The sequence below is a fragment of the Falco peregrinus genome, chromosome 7 (genome assembly GCF_023634155.1).
Source record: "Falco peregrinus isolate bFalPer1 chromosome 7, bFalPer1.pri, whole genome shotgun sequence".
Taxonomy (NCBI): domain Eukaryota; kingdom Metazoa; phylum Chordata; class Aves; order Falconiformes; family Falconidae; genus Falco; species Falco peregrinus.
Window position 1 is genome coordinate 43,136,451 of NC_073727.1, and position 20,055 is coordinate 43,156,505.

Here is a 20,055-nt window from a genome sequence, read left to right on the forward strand (position 1 = left end):
CTACAGGGAAGCTGAACGATGTTCTGCTGCCTCATTCAGAGTATTTTCCTGGGAAACAGCCCCATTCGCTGCCAGCATACGTATTTACCATGAGACTAAAACCACAGAGAATTTAAGACGAACAGATAACATTGTAAGCTCTTTCAGCAGTCTAGAAATATCCTTTTTTAAAAACAGTATTCTAACATCTACAGGCAACACAGCCCGTCAACAAGCCTAAAATTAAGTGGTAAGTGTCTAAGGACAGGTGGAATGGATACAGTCAGAAGAAGAGTCATCCCCTGCAGCGAATTATGCTTCCGCTTATGCATACAGAGGGGTCCTACAGTATTTCAAGCCGAAGCATATGCTAGATGCAGAACCGTAAAGATAGACCTCTCAACAGTCTCTGACAGACCTGGAGGGAAATTCAGGCTAAAAGCTGGTATCAAGGAAAGCATTACATCATGCGAACTCCGAGTCTTACATCCTTCTCAACTTCATTATCTGCTACTCACAATACCAACTTATTTTCTAATTTACAGAATTAATTTTTTCCCCATTAAAAATATTGGGCTTATATGTCTTCTCCGTGGGCATACCAACTCATTTGTTAATGTAACAGAGACACTGACATTCATTTGTCATTGAGACAGACAGTAAAGAAAACACTTCTTACAGGAGAGGAGGAAAGAAAGGGCTTTCACTGCATGCCTAAAAAGACAGCTAAAATTAATTCTGGGATCAACAAATTCGGAATGATACATTCACTTTTATTCTTTATTAATTAAAAAGTACACGACATCCCTATGTAAAGCTACTATTTTAAGAAAGTAAAAAGACCTTGTTGGTTCTGAAGCTAAATCTTACAGAAAAGTTGCTTGGGACTCTGAAGGATGATGTTAAGAGCTGACAACAGTACTGGTTCGGTTTTGTAAAACTGAAGCTTAGTAATAGAAAATTCTTAGAAGTTCTGGTAATAAAAAGGCGTTTCAAAGGATGTCCATCAAGATGACTCAAAGACTGAAAAACACTCTGCAAGTCTAGCGACGAAAAAATCAAGATGCCTCCTCCACAGTGTTTTAGTTGTGAGAATGATTTGCTACAATAATCTTCAGCAATATTTCTTTTTACCCACCTAGTCTGAAGGATTATGGACATGAGTTCACAAGATCTGACCCTCCAGGTTCATTATCTATTCAATGAATATTCTGTGTGCATGCTGGGTATTAAATAAAACCCAGAAAATACTGCAGACTACCATATGTTAATTACTTAAATAATACTGGAGTGGTTCTGTTTTTTAAGAATTTATTTAAATTACTTTATCACACATCAACATAAAAATGTACACTACAGACATAACGCAAATTCTGGCATCATGAATATTTAGGTGCTTTTAAAGCTTTTTTTTCCTGTTGGTTAATTTTGTTTACTGTATTCTATATAAACCTACAGAAATTACTTCATATTTTCTTGATTTTTTTTTTTTGCCTTGACAGTAACAGCACTGCTATTTTCTCACCTGCAGTAGTATCACAGCATGTGGGCCTTCAGCAGCAGGAAACTTCATTGTCATGATTTAGCCTACTGCTCCTACAATCTCCTTCTACCCCTCCCCATCCACTTTCTTCCTAGCTAACTAGTTATAGCCTACACACAATCTGCCCTGCTTAAAATCATCCGCTATTAGTGCTCAACTGTCGTCATCACCGTAATGTTCACCGGCCAAAGAAACTTCAGCAATAACTAGGATACAGCCCATTCATTTAGCAGAGCAGGTATAAAATGGTCTCTCCAACACGCAAACTGCATGCCATACATTGGATCTACAATTGAACACAGGGTGATGCAGCTTTTCAATGTACTACTTTCTACTTGAGAATCATTGTGAAAAAGGACTATGAGCAAAGTGGCTTACTCTGCACACTGCAAAGCAGATAACTGTAATTTTTGAGCTGCAAATCTATGGAACAAAACCAAATCCAGCATTTGGGTAAGTCCAATCTTAGAATTTACTACAAAGCTGATAGTCCATGTTTCCACATGGGCTTCTGTAAGTAAAATTTGCTCACAGGTTTTATACCAAATAACAGGATTAAATCAGCCTGTGTGTCATTCTCAGATTACCACATGTAAGGGAAAGTTTCTGAATTAATGGATGCAAGTCACAGGCTCCTCCATTCTCAGGTTGAAAACTGTCATCTGTGACTTCACATCCAGTAATACAAATTGATGGGACCTATATAACAAAACTGCATCAAACTACACACCTTGTGTCCAAATGTAGCATCCTCAGAGGCCAAGACTTCAACCTGAAATTATAAGGAGAAAGATAATTTCTAATTTAGCCACCATCAAGACCCTCTCTCTCCTGAGCACAGCACCACAGTCCAGGCAAAGAGATCTGTAAATGAAGATGCCAGTTTGGGTCAACCCTAGAAAAGAGTAGGACACTCTGAACTAACAGCTGACAAAAGAAATCCTCAAGGGAGGAAACTCCAAAAATATCCCTCAAGGCACAAACAAGGTTTCTTAACTGAAACGACGTGAAAAGTACCTGTCAGTGTCCCAGAATTTACTGTACTATGGCTGAAACACTGTTCTCCATATGGAGTTTTGGCTACACCAAAAAGCTGCCCGAGCACAACACAATCTCCCTGTAAAAACAGGCTGGAAAGATCTGAATCTGAACTCTTCCCCTCCTATTATCTTCTAACCAGGCTGGGTAACCCCTGCACCAGCACCAAGTGGAACAGTCCTGATGGGAAACTGCAGAAGAGGTCTTGCTTGCAGGCTCCTGTCCTGCCTTGAGCATACCAAATTCTTTGATAAAGTAGAACTTGGGGAATAAAAAATCCCCAGGCAAAGGCCAAGACTAGCCGGGTGCAAGATACAGTGAATGTTTGGAAGCTTGAGGAAAGCAAGCTGCTCGGTCATCTAGTGGTGCTTCATATCCAGCTCCTTGCTGGTTGCCACATACCACACAGCTCTAAGAGTTGATGTTCGCTAATGTGGGACAACAGGCAACAGACACACTGATTTTTCATCAGACTCCTTAAAAATACTTCACACTTCAGCACCTGTCACCTGAGAATCTCGGTGCTTTTATGAAATCTAATTAATTAAGCTTCCCAATACACCAGTGAAATAAGAAATGTCATCATCCCAATATACAGGCAGAAGAGAGAGGCAGAAAGAGGTTAAATAATTTCTTAGTAGTCATATGCCAAGCCAGGGACACGCTCAGGAAAATAATCCCAGTTTTCTACTCCCAGGCTCCCAGTTAACAACTAGGAAAGTCTCTATTTCTGTGATTTACATCCTATTTAAAATGCCTACTGCTGCATTGTAATTTATACAACTAGTATAACTATAACTAATGTATCTAATCTCCAGTTTAACTTAAGAAGAGTGAAGGATTTAAAGCAAATCAAGAGGGAAAAAAAATGAATGTCAAGTTTCAGCCTGAAGCACGTTATAATGCCAGAGTTATAAACCCCTGAACAAGAGGGTTTATAATGGAAAGGCTGATAAACTAACAATGACGGCAGCACTTAAATATATTTATGTCATGATCTAGCAACATATGGTATCTCTTCATCTCTAAATTAAAAAAGGGAGGGAAAAAAAAAGGGGGGGGGGGGGGAGGGAATAAAGCGTTTATAGGAACTAGGAATAAAAGAAGAAAATGAACCTGAAGTTATCCAATTGTGACCTGTCCAGCTGATTAGGAATGGCAGTAAGAGGCTACAAAATAGTATCTCATTCAATAGGAGGTAGAAAAAAAAAAAACCCAAGTAAATAAAATCAATCTAAAATGATATGTATTAGCTACTTATATTAAGCTTCTAATCCTTTAGGCACTTTATAAATATTAAACAATCAGTCCTGGTGAGACTGATAAATATCCATAATATATTTTACAGATGAAGAAACAGACAGAGGGTTAAGTGACTTGCCCAGGGCCAAAAAGAGAATAATCAGCAACTGGATTGGAAGTAACTATGACTGCCTGTCACAATACAGTGCCCTACTCAGATGCTCAAGACTTCTGAAAAAAGTCATTCCAACACCTGAAGCAGTCTGGTTAGGGTTGATGTGGTACCCCCATCTAAACTGTGGATGCTCATTTTTACTAGGCTTACTGTTTTGGTACAACATCCAACTCCTGTAACTAGACAGACCCCAAGTGCAATCTTGTTCAAAACTCACTCAAGTTTTCTCTATCCAGGATTGCGCCAGTCACACCCCCTAGATGTTGCCTCCAGACCCATTAATGTTTATTACTCTGCTACACTAGCTGTGGAGATTCATTAGGAAAACTGGAGCCTTCTCCGTGTCGCGGGGTCCCTTCTCTGACTCTCTCCTTGACCCCAGCAAGGCTGCTGACTGCTTGCCAGCTCCAGTCCACCCTGCCTCCCTCACCCGCTGTTCCCTTCCTCCTCCTCTCCTTCCCAAGCAGTCCCAGCTGTGCTAACGTCCCCAGCAAGCCTGCCCAGAGCTGCCTGCCCTCTGCCCTGCATCCCCCAGTGCTCCCAGCTGCAGGAGCACACTGTGGACGGCACCGAACTCCTGCACTGACCCAGCGCAGATCGCAGAGCGTCCTTTATTCGGGCTCCGCACTGCTCCTCGTCTGCAGAGAGGCCACCTCACCATGCGGGGACCTTCGCTGTAGAGTACAGTGGTACTGCCAACAAATGGGTTGTGCTAATTAAGCTCCCGCTTGCTCAGGGCCAGGAGAATGCTCAAAATTGCCACAGTTTCAAAATATATGAGTTAACATGGCACCACAATCTGCACATTTACAAAATTCAATCCCCCTCCTTTTCACCAAGAAATTGAGAAGAGGAACAAACTGTGACATCACAGAGTAAAGCAGAAGTTTAAGCTGATGTAACGCTTAGTCTTTTTTACATATAGCAATATTTTCTTTTATGCTTAGAAATGTAAGGCTTGCAGAAAGTAAAATGGTTTGGAGCACAGCTATTAGTGTAGATAATAATTCTAATTAAAAAATGCTATTGAACAGGTCTGATAATGCCACTTATGTTTTTCCAAAAGTAATCACACCACTTCTGTGATAAATACTTGTCCTCACCTTGCAGATGATGCAATAAAACATCCTCTGTATTCTTTATTACTACTGTGTTTACCAGTGTACTAGTGTGTTAGTCCATTCACCTCTTTGTATAAAAGGAAGCTAAGATCAGTAAAAGACGAGTAACTGCTGACACCATAATATACACAATATAAAGTACAAGATGTGGGACAATGTGAGGTTTTCCTCATGCTGAGTTAAAAAAAAAAAAAAAAAAAAGCCAAAATGCATTACAACCTAGGCTGAGAGGACACCCCTCTAGTGGGAATGAGAGTGTACTTCAATCAGCATCCACATTCCCCGAGCAGAAGAGAAAATTTCCTTAAGAATCACGCAAGCATCATCTTTCTTTTAATCAGCTTCAAAATATATCACTTCCATTCCAATAAACAAAAAAAAGCCAAACAAGAGATTCGTTATTGCTTCAAGATAATCAGACATTAATTGAGAACTTCTCATTATATACTTATTTGCAGCAGCTAAACATTCCTATTTTAGTTGTCTGTTCTGACTGTACGTATGTAAATACATTATCTTGGGCAGGGGGGCGTTTTTCTTTTACAGTGAAAAATTCCCTGCATCATTAAAAAAAGCAGACTTGGTTCTTAAATGAAGCACTGTTCATTTCATGTATCTATATATCTATAGAACCGTATCGGATTCAGCAGCTTTCCCCTCTAGGCACTGCTCTGAATCTCTGCTTCAGTCCACTTTCCACTCCTCACAGTAGTGTTATAGCTGAATGGGCCTGTTTGCCCTATATTTTACTTCTGCGTAAAAGCAACTTTTAACCACTGTTCATTGGTGTTTTTTCCAGTTTATCACAAGAATCAAACAGCCTTTTTGCTTCTAATAAGCAATCCGAAACCACACTACAGTATCCTGCAATTCTGGGCTAGAAGGTTATTGTAAGTGGTAAAGGGTAAATGATGGGGTAGTAGTCCAGAGAGCGAGCATTGAACATACATGGTAGATCAATCACATGAGACACAATTAGTGGTTTAAGCAGGAGTATCCCACAGCTGGAGCACACTTGTCCCACCTGGGCAATGTACCCCTCCTGGAGCCTGCTCCCTGCTGCTGGCCCCTGGCCGAGGCACTCCAGGGACCAGGAACTGGGGCTAGCCGAGATGGTGCCAAGAAATCTTCCAGAACCCCTCCAGTATGTGACCAAAATTAATTTCCTACCTCCCTACACAACCTACATGGTCTCCAAAATGGGCGGGTGTGGCCAAGACCACTACTGCTTATATAGTATTCTATAATTTCATAGTAGAATAAATATAATTTTACAGTTTTTTATTTTACAAGATGGAAGAACTCACATATGTGCTCTCATCAGCCTGGAAGGTCCCTGATGAGTAACGTGTGGAGTTACCCTGAAACAAGTCAGGGAGTACCCCGAGTCTCTTTTTGTCAGAAGCAGAGACTTACTCAGTGTTTTTGTTTTGCTTTTCAGTAAAGGACTCGCACAGCTCCAATTTGACAAACAATACTGCATCGCAACCAAGAGACTTACAGTGAATCATGCAGAGAGTAATTTTTACCTCCCTGACAAAGAGAAAAGCTGTTGAAACCTAAGATCAAAACCTTGAGGAGCAATGTTGAACAATACCCTTTTGGAACAGTTGTACAACCTAGTGATCAGATGGCACAAGGAATTATTATAATATGGTCTTCTCCAAAGCCATCCTCGGCATGGACTCAGTCCTCAGCTCAGTCCAGCTCCTCATCTCATCAAGACTTGGTTTGAGACGGGATTAGCTGAAACTGAGCAAGAGCCATGGGAAGTGGAATACCATTCACAGGAGAAATTGCAGCTACGCTTCATACCCAGACTGTTATCCAAACAACAGAATATGAGGCAGTAAGTATGCAAGGACAAAATAACTGACTCGCAAAAGACATGGGTCACAGAACTCCTCTCCATCTTTTTTGGGGGCATCTGAAAATAAGCACTAATAATCATTTCTGGTGCATGCTGATTCCTGTATAATATCCTGTTAACACTAATGCTGAAAAGGATCATTGATCTACATTTAACTACCCAGGCAAAAACTCCCAATACAACACACACTTAACGCTGCTCTCAGACTTGGGTCAGAGCTTCTCAGAGTTCATCTAATGGAGCCGCTATTTGCAGCTGGCAGGTGAGGGGGTTACAGCTACTCTGGCAAGGAATGCAGTAGACTGGAGCAGCTCTGATCAAGACAAAATATTCTGTACGGGCACTTGCAGTTTCTGTGGGTCACACAAGAGAATCTGCCCAGCTGGCTGCAAATTTTATAGGCTTCCTATTGTCATTTGTTTGACATTATTATTCTAGGAAAATTATAGCACAGGGCGTCTCTGATACCTAGAGGGTTTTTGCCAACTGCCAGCTTACTCAAAAGGCATGCCTCTGGCCCTTTTAAAATATGCTCAAAACAAAATAAATGTGTATGTTAATACTTGCATTTTGTAATACTTTTGTTTTCCCTGTTCACTAAAGATCCATCACATCAGAAAGGACTCTCTTCCCCACGACAACGAAATCGTAAAAGAATGAGAAAATACTGGTGCTCTCTCCTCAACTACTGCCAAATCACCCTCTTGCCGTTGGGGTGCACTTCTTGCCCAGCTGGGGTAAGACAAACCACATCACACTGCCCAGTCCATAATCACACCGCCTGCTCTTGTAACCCACGTTTGCCCTCCTGACTTACACAGGACTTTGTGGCAGGTGGGGGGAGGCTCCGTAGTCCCAACAACTTATAAATGGGACTCACTAGTCCAGGCGCAGAGCAATGCAAATGTAGCTCCAAGTACTATTTCCACACACCAGTCTTGCTGAGCGGTGTATAGGAAATAGCCTGAGTAGCGTGAAATGCGGAGGACGCTGTAGTGCTTGGTGCAGATATACCCTCATAATTCCTTTCTAGCGCCTATTCTCAGCTTCTAAGGTTTTCCCATCAGCCCACCCACCCACACACCACCAGTTCCGAAATTGTCTCTTTGAAAACGAAGGTGACAGGAAGTTAATCCAGTTTTCATTTTTCAAAGTTCTTAGAAAGTTTATTTCAAAGATGAATATGGCTATAGTCATTCATATCTTCACAAAATCCAGCCTAACTAGCTGTAGTACCTCTGCCCTTTGCCTGCCTTTTAAAGTAATTTAGGATTCAGCAACTGTAGAAGATGGTTGTCCTTCTCAGTGGAGCACGGACAAACCTAGATGACCCACAGGAGTTTCTGGCAATTCCTCAAGGATTTACTGAGGGCGTACACAGCTTTTAACACATGCAGAACTGTAGGCATAAACTTTGGTAACTGCAACAGCCCGCCCTTCTCTTTTTTCCTGCTATCTGCCACCAGTTTTGTTTATTTTTAATGGCAATCATGCATGTACTTCAGGCTGGGGTTCAGCTCTGCAGCAAGCGAGGACTGGGCACCTTCCCTGGGCAATCCTGGAACAAACACACACCTTTGTTATGACCATGAATCTATGCCTGAAATAAAGGCATGAGAGTCACACTGTATAAACCTCATTAATTACGGATAGCTCAGCCAAATTTTCCTCACATTCTGCACTACGTCCATCGAGACTTACTTACTCAAGGCTTTTTGGTTAAGTAAATGCCATCTCCTCACAGTTTCACCTGTGCAAAACCTGGATACAATATGACCCAGTTCAGGGCAGTTATTCATTAAATCTGGCATCCACTTTTTCTTGGACTTTACCTTTATTTTGCTTGTTCTTTATAGTATCTGTCACTGATCTCTTAGCTCACCACGTCTAGCAATAATGAAGATCAGTGTTCTAATTTTTGAAGTCACAATTTTTAGCTCCAAAAATACAAATTAAGTAACAAAATTATCTCTCTTTAAATTACAGAATAACTTTGAGTGCTACTTTGTGTTAAAAAGGTTTGAGAAAATGTTTCAAGAAACTATGCTGCAGCTCAAATTGCTTATTAATTCTCCTCATTCTCCTTATTAGCATGTACAGACAACAGTGGCTCAAGGACGCACCTCGCTGAAGCAGCTCTGTACTTGGTCAGCCAGTGTTCGAGATAAAACACAATGATGCCTCATGTTCTTAAAAGCTGTTTAGTGGAACAGATCTGTCATGCTCATATTTTTAAACTTTTTCTTAAATGCTAATGCTTTTGGGGATGCTGATTTACAACTATATCATTCACATCTTCGGCATTGTGCCCAACACACATGGTTGGACGTGCTATTGACTAACCTGCTGCTGGTTTAGCCTCCCATTGCAAATATTTTGCAAAATCCTGGGAACAAGGCCAATCCCCCAGAAGAAAAAAAATTAAGACTCTCGATATTAGCTAACTAAAAGCAATAACTGTCAGCCTTGTGCGATGTAATACTTACAACAGAATTACACATATTAGAAGCAACTTGGGAGAAAAAAAGTTGTGCGCTATGGGGCAGTTCCTGTAACCTCAAAAAGACATAAAGGTAAAAACACATTTAGGTCTTGCACCAGGAAACAACTGCCACAAATCCCAGATAAACTGACATTTGGGATTCCGTACATCTCTGCTCAGCGCATGTTCAGTGCAGGGGAACCTGAGACCTACCTGTGAGCACGCTCCCATCCCTTCCAATTCTGTGGTAACTTAATGCTCCATCTGTACCATATACACAGCTGATCAGCAGCGAATTCGTGACTGTAACATGTTCATCTGCACCATATACACAGCTGATCAGCAGCAAATTCATAACTGTAACATGTTCATCTGCTCTTGTCATTAGGAGATGAAGCAGGTAAGACACACATATATATATATATACAGACATACACATGCACCTGGTTTTTTTCCTCTGTAAACGTGTATTCATCATCCAAATTCTTCAGTATTTTTCTATCATACTGTTTTTCATATATATAGGCAAAGATGTGTAACATACAATTACTTCTTTCACACCAGAACACAGCATGAAACACAGTAACTGCACTGAAAATTAGCTTTTGATATTTATTTGTTTGACAATGTGGAGATCAAAATGATTGTTGTACTTAGACCGAAATCTCAGAGCAGTCGCTATTTAATTTCCCTTAAGAAAAAAAAGAGTGTTAGATATTATAAAAACAAAATTCCAACCTTTCATCCTCATGCATTCTAGTATGTGGGAAATCCTGAAAAACTGTCATTATACCATGTGACATAAGCAGTGACAATTACTGCCACCGGTAAGCCTTTTATTTAGGTATTGTGTCTGCGTCTTCTCTAATCCATTTGTATTTCTTACTCTCTTGTTCCAACACCATGATTTCATCATTTCATTTCCCCATTTCCAAGACTGGGAATCATAAAACCTTGTCGACCAAAGTCCAAGGCAAAGTGTTTCTACACCTGCTGCCTTTGTGCACTATCACACCGTTAGGCTGTGAGGAGGCTGTAAGGGGGGTCTTGCTACAGAAACACCGAAAAACGTTAAACCTGCAGCCCTCTACTTGTAGGGCTGGAGGTTCTCACTGCCACAGCTCAGCAACCCAAGGGGCCACCTGAACACCCCAACGGCCCCTCCCTTTCAGACAAAGCTGCGTTGCTTATTGTAAATACAAGATGCCATCCACCAGTACCTCGAGGATGGTACTGAACAGCTGCAGTGCCATAATGCTTTTAAATAATCCAGAAAGTTCCAGAAAGGCATGTTTTAAAGCCACCCTCACCAGCAGGGAGTTTTTTTGCTGCTTAAGGCCGCAACTGCAGAGTACTCCCCTGCTCCCTTTTCCTACTTCTCTACATAATTACAGCCCATACCACCTGTAAAAGTGAAAACAAATACAGTCCTAGCTAAAACTGCACTTCTTAACAATCCTGCCTAAAAGAAGTCAAACAATTTGCAGCAAAAACTGATGACAAGTGACCAAGGACAAAATCTTTACAGAAACAAAGCTTCAAGTTTCAACTCTACACCATTCTGTCAGCAGCTTTCTTATTTAATTGAGCCCGTATACAACCAACATCAAAGATACTAAGCTATTTTGTGCTGAAAATCTTGGAAGCATGTTAGGAAGAGGTGGCAAACAGAAAGGATCTGTCAAAGGTAACATGTATCAAGGGCACCAAGCACTGTGAAGGCAGCGTTAATTATCTATGCTGAAAAAGAAAAGGTGTTTGAAAAACAGAAACTGTTTTCAAAAGGTTCAACATATTCCTATTGTGTTCAGGAGAAAAAGCTTCCTGCACCTTAGACAACATTATTTTGGGTATGTGGGTTAAAAAGATTTTTTTAGGCAAGGAGGCACACAATGTAGGGAGCACTCTGTTTCAGAAACAGGGTTTAACTTAAAAGCTTTACTGTGTCTCACAATCAATTCCAAACATAAATTGCATTATTTATTCCTACTTTTAATGGAATGGATAACTTACACAACCTAGCTGAATCCGAAATATAACAGGAAAAAAACAACACCATTTTGAGCACCTTTCACAATCTCCACAGTACTTTCAACTCCTGCTCTACAAGGACTGTTTCATTTTTCCTTTTGCTTTATCTGAAAAAAGTGGTACTTTTTGCGAATAAAACACCAGTAAGCAAAAAAGTCACACCAAGGCAAAATTTATCACCAGAAGACCTACCCTACATACAGCTTATGTCCTTATTAACTTTTTTTCTAGATTGTAGGTGGTTCTACTCGCTCACAACCGAGTTCTGAGTCAGGAGAAGAAAGTGATTCTTTATTACATCTATGCTCCCCCATCTCTACCTTCCCTCATAGGACTGATGTATCAGGATTTTCTAAAGCATGATTTTCAGAAAACCGGTTCACACAAAAACGACCCTTTTCAACTTCAATGGGGAAAAAAATATCAGAACAGATCAGAAAGGAGATGAACAATTAAATGCAAGGAAAGCCTACACCTCTATAAGAAAAAAGAAAAAAAAAAGACAAAAAAAGACTGAAATTTATCTCTCTGAAGAGAATTAAACATATTAAATGTATATCTGATATTGCATACTCAGCTAAATTAATGTTGCCATAGCAGCGTGATATGATCAACAACAGAACCACAGTGATCCATGCAACTGTAAATTACATGGGGAAATGGCCTAAGCAATTGCCAGCAGGGGTGTAACAGGCTCTCAGAACCTGGTCTCTACCTTCCCAACTAGATAGAAAACTCTGCCTGACACCCCCTTCTCCCATTATCAGCATCATGCCATACACAGAGGGTGGCTAATACTGATAATATCTGGGCAATTCACTTGTCAGATCCAGAGCACAGATTTGGAAGGGATGATTTGCACAACAAAGTATCAACACACCTGGCCGAATAGCCAAACAGGAGGAATCCCCTGGGTAATGTTCTGTATTTCATACCTTAACTTGAAAAGGTAAATCTGTGGAACAAGAGTCAGTTGAACTACATGATTTTTGCCAATGACCTGATCTTTTCTCTTGAATATTTTTAGGATCACCTCTCCATGAGGTTCAAAGATTGATAAGCACTCGTGACTGGATTAACTGCTTTAAATATTATTCAGATGTCACAGCTGGCCAGTTTTTTGACCCTTCTGGTATCAGGATTTAAAGAGTTTACTGGGAAAGAACAAGTGCTCCAGTCAGCACCTAACTCCTCCACCTCTTCCAGCTCACAACAGCAATACACCTCAGAACTGAAGGAAAGCTGGCACTCAAATCTAGTCCAGCTTTACAATGAACATTTAAAGGGGGTAGGTAAAAATAAAAACATTCCTAGGAGTCACTTCCATCCAAACTAGGGCACATAATAATTAAAGCCTAGATAAACTGACAAAGTGTTAGTGTTTTTTTGCGTTTTACTAGAGTCCTCTATCCACTGTAATAGAGAAAAGTGAACACAAGCCCTAAAAATATGTCCTCTAAACCCACGTTCCCTGATTCGCATGCACCTTTGCATACAGGAATCAAACAATCAGGTTTCTCAAATGCTTGAACTAGTCACGCAAATTGGGACTTTTGCTCACCCAAGCAAGTGCACAATGTACGATATTGCAGACCGCTTCAGCATTTCACTTTTTTGCTATACCCGTAAACAAAAAACAACGAAAAAAGTAAGTCCAAGTTCTTCCAAAGTTAAATTCTAGCTCACTTATAAAAGCTTGATTAATTGCAGAATCCTGGCTTCAGAATTCAATTACATGTTAGAATATTAAAAATTCTAGAGTCCATAAACAATGACTATAAAACTGCTTATAGCATTTTTAGTATTTTATTTTAATACTGCAATATGAACTATAAATGTTCTTTTCCCCCCCTTTCTTCTTGTTTGTTTGCTGCAGTTTCTTCATGCAAACAGAACAAGAATGACACTCGGGGAAAGAGGAGAGGAGAAAGGATATGGCAGGCTATTGACACGCCACCTCCTCACAAACTCTGATTCTTCATTGTGCTCTATGCCTGTTATGTGAATTTTATTCTGGGTCTATAAGGGTGCTTCTGGATAATTACAGGATACAAGCTAGCGTTTTTTTCCCAGTCTGTCTCAATTTCAAAGCCCCCTATTCATGCTTTTATTATTATTCAAAGTAAAATAGCAAAACAAATCAATTGCTAACAGCCTTGTGCAGTTTTCTAAACTTAGCATTTCTGTACCGTGGTGTGCATATAAGGTAATATTCAGTGCAGCAGTACATCTTCAGGCACGAGAACCTGGTATAAATCCTCAACTTCAATGACCATTTTTGTAAGGATTTCTTCTTTATGCACATACATATTGCATGGTTAGCCTAAAAAAGGGGATACAGCAAGTACCCGAATAAAGATTTTTCTTGTAACTTTTCCTGAAGAACTAAACCTCAGCATTCACCCTGTTTTCCAATTACAGTATCTGCACCAATTATAACAGTAAGCTGGCAACCCTGGAGACTGTTTTTTATACTTATTTTAAGCTCATTTTACTCAGAATGTAAAGAAAGACTTGAACTGCAATCTCAAAGGTGAAAGGCCAGAGTTTTAATTTCTGAACTGTGCAGCCCTGGCAGGTCTTTTCAACACTTAAATGTTTTGTAGAGTCCATTTTGTTTCTGTATTTATTTCTACTAAGGTTCCCCTTCTCCCTTAAAACAAAGACCATATCACTGTACTTACAAGGAAGCCAGCCACGGACAGGTTTTGCTGCAACTCATTTGTTATGTCTCACTCTGAGTTTACAAACAGCTGTCCCATACATCTCCACTGGATACAATTTTAGGCTAGACAGGGGAAACCCACATTACTGCTGCCCGAACAACATAAACACAGGAAGATTTTCAATCAATCATTTCATTAATAGGAACATGCCTAATATAAGGGGAGGGTGTTTTGGAAGAAAGCCTATTTCAGAGCCTGAAACAGTCTAATTGCGCGGTATTGTTCTTGTGCTAGGCAGGGCTATGGAACGACACTCTCACAAACCAGATTTTGGTGCTGTGGTAGATTTCAATAAAATAAGCCTTGTTTCTCCAACACAAGTGGCTTTCAAGACCACTGACAACTTCGAATTAAATGGTAAACAGACGAAGTAAGACTTGCACAGCGCTGGCATTCATCTCTGCTTTGATACAATCAGGCCAGTGCCCACACAACTGTATTTCTAGCATGACCATTATTTCTGGTTTTCTTCAAGTTGTTTTACCTGGGAAACAGCGTTAAACACAGCAGTTACTAACACATTAATTACTTTCTCTTGTTCTCCTCTGTGCCAGCCTGTTGTCTGTCCCCAAACACATAAATGTCTAGAAATAAACTGCTTCTAATGCAGACATTTCAATGTTGTCATGTTTTTAGAGGAAAACAATACAGCCTCCCTTCTCGTGTTTGGAGCATCCACACACTAACGCCTCAAAAAAGGAAAAAAAAAACACCCCGAACACTGCAAGGCTTTTCTTTTCAGGGGGGAGGAAGGGGAAGAAGCTATTCTTTGGTCCTCATTTTATGTTTTATTCCTCAGTAATAGCTGTCCCTTCATCAAAACGCTCAATTTACAATCATGATCTCAGAGCAACTTTTACCAGTGGGTGTCAGTGTAACAGTGTAATGATATAATGGGGGGAGGACAGGGAGAAAACATGTGAAAAAACAAAGATTAAGTTTTATTTTCAAATGTCATATTTCTATTAGAAGTGAAGAAGGAAGATGTTTCCTCTCAGAACCTATTCCACTGAAGATTTATTCTGCAAAGATTCTCTAACTTTGCACGTGTGTGTGTGTGTTAACGTGCCCAAAATAATTAATTTCCACTTTTGTTTTCCAGACCTATGTATGTTCTGTGCGCATACACGTACACACACGAACACAGACAGGCAGTAAATGTCTGGTATATAAACCTTTTCCATCGTTTTGACAAAGCGAGACTGTCTCTTTAATTTAAATTTCACAGTGAACAGTTAAGAGGCTCTGTGGACCCCAACTTATTAACCTGTGCCAATTTAACCAGTTATTACTCAAGAGGTTCAAAAACCTAAAAATAGGTGTTAATCTGTGCAGAGTGACAGCAACTAATCAGTACCTGCCCTGTCACAACTTCTGTCCCTCCTACTCATTAAAAGGGGGAGACACAACAGCACACGGGGAGGGCAAAAGCAGAGTCCCATGGTGGGGTTTTGTTGGTTTATTTTTTTTTTATTTGCTTTTGTCCTTTTGGAAAGAAAGAAAAAAGTATATTTGGTATAGTTCAATTTGAAAACTTGTTTCCGTACTAGCCAGCAATGGCTTCCTGAAATCAAGAACTGCTTGAACATCTACCAAATCATTCTGTCGAAGTGACAAAATCCTTCATTTTTACTTGCCATAAAAATAAAGAAGCTTTAAAAACACTGGCCCTAGCTTCGAGTCTAATTAGACGAATCTGAAGTTTTAAACATGTATTTTCAAATGTTGTTACATTAATTAATAACATGGTTTGGAGTCTCTCCCCACCAAAGCAACAAAGGTATGTGCGTATGCCTGCGCAGGTACGTCCTCTGCTTTGCTTGCTTGTTTCCCTTGAGTCAGCTGGTCCTGCGCATTGGAGATAACCCCAACAGTTACAGGCTCACATACTCAGCTGCCTTTTATTAATATAAACAGAATTATATGGTGGGTGAAAAGCAGCCCAAATTGCAGATGAGAGATTACAGGCTGCTGTGGCTACGGGGACAACTGTAGCTCTGCCCCTAAAACCATACCCTAGAAAAGGGGATTTAAAAAAAAAAAAAAAAAAGGCAGTTGGGCCAGCTCCTAACTAAACTGTCGAATAAAAATAAGCACTCAAGCAGGTTAGGTCTTTCCGTATGTAACTCGCACTGTCCAGGATATGCCTGATTTTGTTAAAGAAATATTTTTTCCGAGTAAGCCATCACGGGCAGATTTGCAGGAAGTACCAAAATAATGTAAAACAATTCAGTAAAGCCATTGTCAAGGAAGTAAACAACACTGCGTCGGCTGGGGATGGGGGGGGGGATGGGGGGGGGCTTTGCGAGCCTCGTCTGTACGTGGCTGGAAAGGGGAAAAAAAAGGAAAGAAAAAAGCCCCCGAAAGAGCTTTCCCGCCCGGCGGGCCGTGGCGGACGGCGGGGAAACAAATGGCCGCGGCGTGCCGGGCCCGCGCCGCCGCCCTGCGCCCCGCTCCCGCAGCTGCGCCCGCGCCCCGCCGCGCGCCAATGGCGGCCCGCGCGCCCCTCCCCCGCCGCCGCGCGCCCAGACCTGTTTTTGTCTGCTTCAGCAGCAGCGCTCCAGCCCGCCCGGCTTCCTCCCCCCCGCCCCCCCCCCCGGCCTGATTTTCCATCCCTTTTCAACCATCATCCACTCATTTTAATTACGCAGAACGAGTTGCAACTCATCCAGCCTGAAAGTTACATTAAAAAGAGAGAGAGAGAGAGTGGGGAAAGAGGCCGGGGAAAAAAAAAAAAAAGAGAAACAGAGAAAAAGCAGTTGAGGGTGGAGTTACAGCCGGCGAGGGCATGACAAACAACGCTCCCTGCCTCACAGTAAATTTTAATGCAACGTTTTATTTTAAGCTTTCTCCAAGGTCAGCAGAAACTGTCCCCTCCGTGTTTCTCCCACTCTCCAAGTCCTCTCAGAACAAGATCAGTATCTTTGGTGCCTATCCCTTTAACACACGACCTAAAAAAGGAAAAGATAAAAACGAAAATAGAGAAGGCCCGAAGGCCCAGCAGACCCCCGCCCCCAGCCCCGCAGGCAGGGGCGAGGCTGGCCTGTGAGGAGCGGGCTCCTCTCCACGAGTTTCCAAGTTTCCATATTTAGGCCGCCTCCAGGTTTCGCTGCTCTTTAAGCCACTCTGAAGAATTAAACAAGGGCCACTAAAAGCTGGGGAGGGAGCGGCGAGGGGGAAGGGCGGCCTTCGGCAAGGAGAAGCCGCCTGCCATTTGCCTCGGCCCCGTCCTCCGAGGGGAGGGTGTTTGCCCTCAGCACGCAATCCTCCTCAGCATTTATGTGGATTTACAAAGGCACATCTGTGCGTGTTGGAGGGCCAGCCTGACGTGTTTTCTGCTCGCAGCAGCTGCGGTTTCTGAGGAAACAAGGCTGATTTTCTAGTCAGGCTGGAAGGGCGCTTTTTCCTCCCCCCCCACCCCCCACCCCCAAGCGCCTACGTGCGGGGGAGGGGGAGCGGGAACGGCGGGGGGAGGCGAGGAGAGTCCGCGCCGCAGCGGAGCCTCCGGAGCCGGCGGGGGAGGGGCGGGCCGGGCCGGGCCGCGCGGGGCCTGCCGGGAAGCTGCTGGGGCTCGCTCTCCCGAGGCGGCTCTCGGTGTCGCAATCCCTTCCCGTCGGTCCTGGCTTGGCCGTTTTTAATGCCACCTTTGTAGTGGCGCGGCTGTTGCGTGAGGGCTCAAACTGTAAAGGGGCGCCTCGCATGGTTGGCCAAAAATCCCGTTTATTCCTCCAGTTCGGAAAGAAAAAAACCCCACACCCCACACACCCCCGCTTCACAAAGTCCTCGCACTTTTCGGTCCTGCGGGGTCGATTTTTGCACTTTCCCCTCTGCGGCCATCCCCTTCTGCCTCCCCACCGCCCTCCGAGGGGGCTGGCTCCTCGAAGGTTAAACAGTTAATTTAAACCCACTCCCAATTATTTCAATCGACGGCAGATTTCCAACGCGATAACATTTTGCAGGGGATGAGCGCATCTGAGCGGGAGGCTGTCCTCCCTCACGTTTCCCAAGTCCCTTTTCAAAAACCCGGCCCTGGCAACCAAGAAAAATAGATAAATTCCCGTGCCGATGAATGATTAACTCCGGCGCTGACACGCAGGCCAGGCCGGCGAGCGGCGGCGGCGGGGGAGGAGGGCGGGGGCGGACCGCGAGGGGCCCGCGCGGGGAGGCGGCAGCGACCGGCCGCCCCCTCAGCCCCCGCCCGGCCGCAGGGGCCCCGCACACACACTCGGCTGGGCCTTGCTACACACGGCTGGGCCCCGCACACACACACGCACACACTCGGCTGGGCCTTGCTACACACGACTGGGCCCCGCACACACACACGCACACACACGGCTGGGCCCCACACACACACACGCACACACTCGGCTGGGCCTTGCTACACACGGCTGGGCCCCACACACACACACGCACACACACGGCTGGGCCCCGCACACACACACGCACACACACGGCTGGGCCTTGCTACACACGGCTGGGCCCCCCACACACACACGCACACACACGGCTGGGCCCCGCACACACACACGCACACACACGGCTGGGCCTTGCTACACACGGCTGGGCCCCACACACACACACGCACACACACGGCTGGGCCCCGCGCACACACACGGCTGGGCCTTGCTACACACGGCTGGGCCCCCCCCACACACACGCACACACACGGCTGGGCCCCGCACACACACACGCACACACACGGCTGGGCCTTGCTACACACGGCTGGGCCCCACACACACACGCACACACACAGCTGGGCCTTGCTACACACGGCTGGGCCCCGCACACACACACACGCACAGATATGGCTGCGCCCCACACACGCGCGCGCACACACACACACAAAGACACATGGCTGGGCCTTGCTACACACGGCTGGCCCTCCACATGCGCGCACACACACACGGCTGGGCCCCGCACACGTGCGCGCGCACACACACAAAGACACATGGCTGGGCCTTGCTACACACGGCTGGGCCCCGCACGCACGCAGTCTCACACACACACACACACACACACACGTGCATACACAGGGCTGGGCCTTGCTACACACAGCTGGGCCCCGCACGCACGTGCACCCGAACACACACACACACACAGAGACACACACAGAGCTGGGCCTTGCTACACACAGCGGGGCCCTCACGTCCAGTTGGTGTAAGGCCTGCGCTACCTGCAGTGTCAAAAAGACGCGGAAGTTCATTAAACTTAAAAGGCCGCCAAGCAAACCCCAGAGCCAACAAGGACACGCCTGGCAAGATCAAATGTTCCAAGTTAAAACAGAGCACAGCCTTTCAGCTCCCCTGTTCCACCCACCCCCAATAAAAGCCCCTAATAACTAGAAATTAAAGGCACGGTGGACACAACACAAGGCAGAGGGTGGGAACTACTGTTTCTGACAAGGACGGGAAGAAGAAAAAGGAGACCAGATAAAATGCACTCGGTAACACTTCTAAGCTCAGTAAATAAAATACTAATTGACTGTAATAGGCAAAGGTGAAGGATAAAAGAAACATTTCTGCTTTGTTCTGATACTAAAAAGTGTCAGATAAAACTTTAATCCCTTGTAGCTGTTATATTTTTAAAATGTCCAAACATTTTCCTGTGCATGCACCATAACAACCTAATTTTACTGATGTTGAGCACTTGAAATCACCATAGACAAGGACTGATTCAGAGGTATAAAAGCTAGTGTTAAAATTTTTTCAGACTCGACTGCCTACTATTAGGTGCCTATGTTCATATTTAGTCACTGAAATAATTGGCCTAATTTTCAGAAGTTATAAGCACTCACATTTTCAATTAATTTCACATCTCTGAAAATTAGGCCATTATGTATCTAAATTTG

At 43.5% G+C, this 20,055-nt stretch overlaps 1 protein-coding gene across 15 annotated transcripts in view; it reads right to left on the reverse strand.

Annotated features, from left to right (window-relative positions):
• The window catches only part of ARID1B (AT-rich interaction domain 1B), a 335,994-nt gene that overhangs the window by 145,701 nt on the left and 170,238 nt on the right, over window positions 1-20,055 (reverse strand). For 10 of the 15 annotated variants that reach the window (XM_055810908.1, XM_055810914.1, XM_055810905.1 and 7 more), the window contains exon 5: window positions 2,253-2,294. The exons of the other annotated variants lie outside the window; for them this stretch is intronic. In XM_055810908.1, coding sequence (XP_055666883.1) covers window positions 2,253-2,294 — 42 coding nt within the window. The remainder of the gene's footprint in view (window positions 1-2,252; window positions 2,295-20,055) is intronic. 15 annotated transcript variants of the gene reach the window in all.